The sequence below is a fragment of the Myotis yumanensis genome, unplaced genomic scaffold (genome assembly GCF_028538775.1).
Source record: "Myotis yumanensis isolate MYYU_CA2020_CCGP unplaced genomic scaffold, mMyoYum1.0.hap1 SCAF_3, whole genome shotgun sequence".
Classification (NCBI taxonomy): domain Eukaryota; kingdom Metazoa; phylum Chordata; class Mammalia; order Chiroptera; family Vespertilionidae; genus Myotis; species Myotis yumanensis.
The window spans coordinates 7302084-7308083 of NW_027223754.1; the positions used below are offsets into that span (position 1 = coordinate 7302084).

The following is a 6000-nucleotide window of genomic DNA, read 5'->3' on the forward strand; positions in this document are numbered from 1 at the left end:
TTGGGTGGGCGATGCCTCGTCCCCTCGGCTCCTGTGGGTCCGCGAACGAGACCCGCTCAGTAAGCGTGATGGACGGCGCGAGCCAGGGAAGATCCTGTGGGGAAGGGCAGGTGGCTCCTGTCTGCCAGCTAGAAGGGCCCAAAGCCTCCCTGCTCCCCTCTCTGACCTCTGGAGAGCCGCCGCCTCCTCCGCTGCCCCCTCGGGCGGTTTCAGCTGGTCCTGCTCTGGGCGCAGGACAGCGTTACCGTCTTCTCCCCTCCCTGAGGCACCCTGTTGCTCACCGGGCTGGTCGTCCTGGTTTTAAAGTGTTCCCGGTGCCACAGAGTTTTCTAAGGTTCCTGCAAAGTTCCCTCAGGTTTCAGCCTCTGAACCCTCTCCTACCGGGTTCAGAAACACTCCTCCCTGGGCTGACCCCCCGATGGTTTAAAACTGCCTCACGTTGGAAACCCAGCAAGGAAGTCACTGTCCCTGTCATGGTCTCGGGTGACAGACATGGTCTGCGGGTGAGGACATGTCTGAGGGTGATGGACGTGTCTGTGGGTGAGGACGTGGTCTGTGGGTGAGGACGTGTCTGCGGGTGAGGACGTGGTCTGCGGGTGAGGACGTGGTCTGGGGGCGGTGGACGTGGTCTGAGGGAGAGGACGTGGTCTGCGGGCAAGGACGTGGTCTGAGGGCAAGGACGTGGTCTGAGGACGAGGACGTGTCTGCGGGTGAGGACGTGGTCTGGGGGCGATGGACGTGGTCTGAGGGTGAGGACGTGTCTGAGGGTGAGGACATGGTCTGGGGGCGATGGACGTGGTCTGTGGGCGAGGACGTGTCTGAGGGTGAGCATGTGGTCTGAGGGTGAGGACGTGGTCTGTGGGCGAGGACGTGTCTGAGGGTGAGCATGTGGTCTGAGGGTGAGGACGTGTCTGAGGGTGAGGACATGGTCTGGGGGCGATGGACGTGGTCTGTGGGCGAGGACGTGTCTGAGGGTGAGCATGTGGTCTGAGGGTGAGGACATGGTCTGTGGGCGAGGACGTGTCTGAGGGTGAGGACGTGTCTGAGGGTGAGGACGTGGTCTGAGGGTGAGGACGTGGTCTGAGGGTGAGGACGTGTCTGAGGGTGAGGACGTGGTCTGAGGGTGAGGACGTGTCTGCGGGCGAGGACGTGGTCTGCGGGCGAGGACGTGACTAGGGGTGAGGACATGTCTGAGGGTGAGGACGTGGTCTGTGGGTGAGGACGTGTCTGCGAGTGAGGACGTGTCTGCGGGTGAGGACGTGGTCTGTGGGTGTGGACGTGGTCTGAGGGTGAGGACGTGACTGGGGGTGAGGACGTGACGGGGTGAGGACGTGGTCTGCGGGTGAGGACGTGGTCTGGGGGTGTGGACGTGGTCTGGGGGTGAGGACGTGTCTACGGGTGAGGACGTGGTCTGCGGGTGAGGACGTGGTCTGCGGGTGAGGACGTGTCTACGGGTGAGGACGTGTCTGAGGGTGTGGATGTGGTCAGACGTGGTCTGCAGGTGACGGATGTGGTGTGCAGGTGGTGGACGGGAGCCAGAGCTAGGGTCCTTCACCCGCTGTGAAGGGCAGAGGCCCTTGATTTTAAGCGGAGGTCTCCCTCAGGACAGAGCTCGAGGGGACTCCGCAGGAGGCCGGGACTGTTTCTGCTGGTCGCAGCGTGTTCAGCACCACACTGAGGGGGGTTTGTTCCTCGCCCGACTCTAGGGAGAAGATCGCCTACTTCACCCGAGCGAAGATAAGCATCCCGTCGCTGCCGGCCGACGACGTGTGACGCGTCCTGCAGAAATGAGTGTCTCCCCGGCCCCTTAGGGAGGAAGAGACTGAGCACTGTGGTGGGTCTGTCTGGGGGGGAGGTGTGTAACTGTCAACTCTTAGAGAGCTGTTATTTCTCATCAGAATTTCGACATGCTAATTTGTAAAGAACTTGGAATATAATTCTTATATAAAAAAGTAAGAAAAATCAGGTAACCAAGCGGGCTCATCTGGCGCCCAGGTGTTGTACAGCAGGAGTGGGTTGTAAACGGAATCGGGCGGAGCCAGGGCTGACCTGGCGAACCGGCCGAGGCGGCTCTTGCTCTTCCTGGTTTTCCTGCGAAGGCGGGAAGCTGGCCCGAGCGCCCGCGGTGACTTGTACTCGAGAGCAGCAAGTTCAACGTGAATGAGCTTCGGAGCGGAGCTCCAGGGCCACCTGAAGCAGGTGCTGTGTTCATCTCCGTCACCTGTGTTGGAACACCTGTTTCCTTAGAGCAGTTTCTTTTTTGTCTTTTTTTGTTTGTTTGTCTAAAGAAAACAAAATGCTGAGTTCAAGCACATAGAATGCAGACCTGGAGCAGGCTCCCGGCTGCGTGGAAGGCCTCGCGGCCTCTGACCCCGAGGGCAGGGGGAGGGTGCCTGCAGCCACGGACACACGCGCCCCTGCCCCACAGGGTCGTGGGGGGCGGTCAGGTGTGAGTCTGGCTCGTCCGGGGTGTGGGATGGTGTCAGTAGAGGAACGGGGTGGCCCTCGTCCTAAGGACAGAGCTGAAGACGGGGAGGGAAACCCACCGGCATCCGTGTGGTGAAACCAGGAACAGAGGAAAGGGTATCCTGATTGAACCAAAGGTGCCAAAACACACACAAAGAACTTAAGTCCTTTACTAAACAGGTTTGTAACATTTCGTAGCAGCTCCTTGCAGCCTCATTGAGGGGATCCTGTGTCTCTGGGGAGGAGCTGGGAGGCAAGGAGAAGAGAGTGCCTGGGAGACTACTGGCTAAGCCATCTGTCTCAAACAGAGCCGTTGCGGATGGACGCTTAGAGCTGTTGAAATGTCCCTGCAGCGTCTCCCAGCGTAGAGTTCCAGCTGGCCCAGCCCAGGCCTCCCTAAAAGGAACAAAACCCCAGTGTAGCCCACCAGCATGAAGGCGTTTAAATAGTTCTATGCAATTTAATACTCAGTTTGTAATACTGGAAGAGGCGATTTTTGGCCAGCCATCTTTTATAGCAAACTAAATCCTTTTTTTTTTAGAGATGCAAAAATCATCTTAAAGGAATAGGCCCCTTTAAACACACACTCACACACACACACACACACACACACACCACAAGTTTTGTTTCTAAGCAAGAATCCTCAACAGCAAGAATTTTTATTTTCTTGAAAGCAGTTACACATATTTCAGAAAGTGAATTTTATCAGAATCAAAATTCAAATGAAGCAGTTTCTGAGCCTTGAACTTGATTGTTCCCTGAGTGTCCCACCACTTATACAAGTGTCTTTGAAGCTGTAACTGGACCTGACACTACTCTGAGCAAACACCAGCTTTATGAATTGACCACATACAGTCCTGCGGGTCTGCCCAGTTCATTCTCTCAGCCAGTTGAGGAAAACGAGAAGAATACCATTCATCCTTGTCAAGGTCAAATGTGAAAGAGAAGTTTATTTAATGTAGAGATAAATGAAGGTCAGCTGTTTTCAGCTTCTTAGTTTGACCATGAAAATGTTTATAGAATTATGTGTAGTTGTACCGTACGATTTATTTTCTTCATTTATTTATTTACGGTCTTATTTATGTTCTGTTTAATATATAGTTCGGTTCTGGCCATTTTAAGTGTTTGACATAGAAGAAGCTATATTGGAATATTTACATCTTTATAAATCACCAGATCAGCTGTTAACTTTTTGCAATACAGAGAGTTTCATACGAGTATAAGAGAATAAAATCTGTCTGGTAGTTAGCAGTTGTGACCAAGAAGCTTTCGGTTTTATTTTACAAAATTTGCTTATTTCTAACACAAGAGATAAACTTATTTTAATATAATCCTTTTCCACACTTTAAAAAATCAGCCATAGTGTTATGCATTTATAGGAAGCTTTTAACAATCCTGTCATATTTGTACTAACCCAAATGATTCACAGTGACACATTTTAATAACTTGATCACAAAACCATATGGACAATATGAATTTTAATATTATAAATGCTATTTTTTAAAGGTAGAATTTATTCTGCACAGGGTAAAAAGAATGTAATATTTAGTTCTCAAGTTTGAATTATCAACATGTTACTACAGTTTTGTATATCAGAATCTAAGTGTTACAGGTACAAAAGCATACTGCTAGCCAAATGAACAAAGTTTAGCTGAATCTCTGTCGCATGCAAATCAAAAAAATTTTAAATCCTTTTTTTTTTTGCTATTACTTTATATTGTATTAAATATCAAAAGCTCAGGACTGAACTAAATATTTAATCAGGTTAAATTCTGAATATGTTTCTGTTTTAATTTGTCTTGTTTGTAAAAGTGTGCAAATATATCACATAGATTAACTGGTTTCTGCACTTTTCATGTGTTTGTGGGTGGAAAATATTCAGTGGTTTTTGTTTTGTTTTTGTTTTTTCAACAAAGATACATATTCCCTAAGACTTTATTTGTGTCGTTTGTTGCTCAGGTAATTTCCCTGATTGGCTCAAACACAAGAATTGACTTGATCTGTGTACAGAACAAATATAAAATCTTTCATGAAGAATCCCCCAGGCCATCAGTTTGTTGTGAATACTTCTTGGTTGGACGATATGCATTGCTGATTTAAAAAAAAAAAAAAGGCAGAATATTTTCATTGTGCAAGTAAAACAAGGGTCCATATGAGCTCTGCCCACACACCCAGACCGGACTGGCCTGCAGCGCCCCCTGCAGGGGGTGGGCGAGCGTTCACCATCTGCTGCAGAGCACAGGGTCCAGATGCAAAAGCAGGTTTGTGGGTGGGTTTCAGTGACCCTTCCAACACACGAGTCTGCCCTCCTCTGACCTGGCCTGGGGCGGAGGCGTGAGTGGCCAGGACCCCTGAGGTCTCTGGTTAAAGACACGATGTGTCCACGTCTCTCACAGCCGTTTTTTTAGTTTAATCAGATGTCATACATTTTAAATAAATATGCCGTGAGCCTGTTTCTGTAGAGTAGGTCATCTCAAACACTGGAGAGAAGGGCTTCATGAGCAGTCACATCTCCCACTGCCAGAATGACCCGTCTCTATGAGTAACACCTTCAGGGGCGTAAGCGCGGGTAGAATGTTTCATTTACCAGTTCTGTGCAGTCACTGGGTCTATTTCAAAATTGAGGAAACTCCTCCGCAGAAACGAGCATGATTACTATTAAGTCTTGATTGGTTTTGGCCTCAGAGTAGAAGATAAAAGTGGTTTACCGCCTGGGAAAGAAATCACAGTTCAAGGAGCCAGTCGCCCCTGGGGAAAATGCATGTTAGAAAGTAGCTAGCATAGTGCCTGGGTGACCAGGCAGCAGGGAATCCTACCCGGTCCCGGGCTCAGCAAGCGTCCCCCGCGCAGTGGCCGCCCGGATCCTCGGGCTTAGACTGTCAGCCGAGTGTTTTTCATCTCCAGGGGGTGACGGAGATACTGCGTTTCTGCCGCCGGGTACTGGCCCGCAGCCAGCGGAGCCTGGGTGCAGCAGGCGGCCCAGGTTACCAGGCACCCCCCGAGGAGGAGAAAAAACCCAGCGAACCAGCCCAGGAAGAGGGCTTCCCCGAACTCCCACCTGGGCACCACCTCCGGGAGGGTCTCGTCCCAGAACTCCTGCACGGTCACGTGGGCGACCCAGGAGACCGGCACCAGGACCCCGATGCCCGCTGTCCAGAACAGGACCCCTCCCAGGATCAGCAGCCACTTCTTGCACTTGCGCTGTCTCTCTCCGACTCTCAGGCAGTCCAGCCCAGACCCCGAGACCAGCAGGCCCAGGAGCCCCAGCCCGTGGGACAGGAACATGAGGATCCTGGAGACGCGGAGCTCCACGGGCAGGGCCAGGAAGGAGTCGAAGTCCTTGCATTGCATCCCCACCTCTTCCTGGACGACGCAGACCTGCCACAGGCCCTGGGTCCAGGTCTCCATTTCGTTCAGGTCCAGGTTCAGGTTCTTCCAGTGTGGCAGGTAGTTGGTGAGACAGGCTAAAACCCACCCCAGCAAAGATAACGACATTGCAGCTAATTGGGCCACAGTTCTAAATACGAAAGCCAT

General features: G+C 51.5%; 2 protein-coding genes across 3 annotated transcripts in view; one reads left to right on the forward strand and one right to left on the reverse strand.

Annotated features, from left to right (window-relative positions):
• Positions 1-4503, forward strand: part of WWC2 (WW and C2 domain containing 2) — a 127541-nt gene extending 123038 nt beyond the window's left edge. For both annotated transcript variants that reach the window (XM_070408143.1, XM_070408144.1), the window contains one exon: positions 1707-4503. In XM_070408143.1, coding sequence (XP_070264244.1) covers positions 1707-1773 — 67 coding nt within the window. In that variant the 3' untranslated portion in view covers positions 1774-4503. The remainder of the gene's footprint in view (positions 1-1706) is intronic.
• An 834-nt stretch (positions 4504-5337) lies between these two features.
• CLDN22 (claudin 22) lies at positions 5338-6000 on the reverse strand. The gene has a single exon (XM_070407361.1). It carries the CDS (start codon positions 5998-6000, stop codon positions 5338-5340), a length of 663 nt encoding a protein of 220 aa, XP_070263462.1.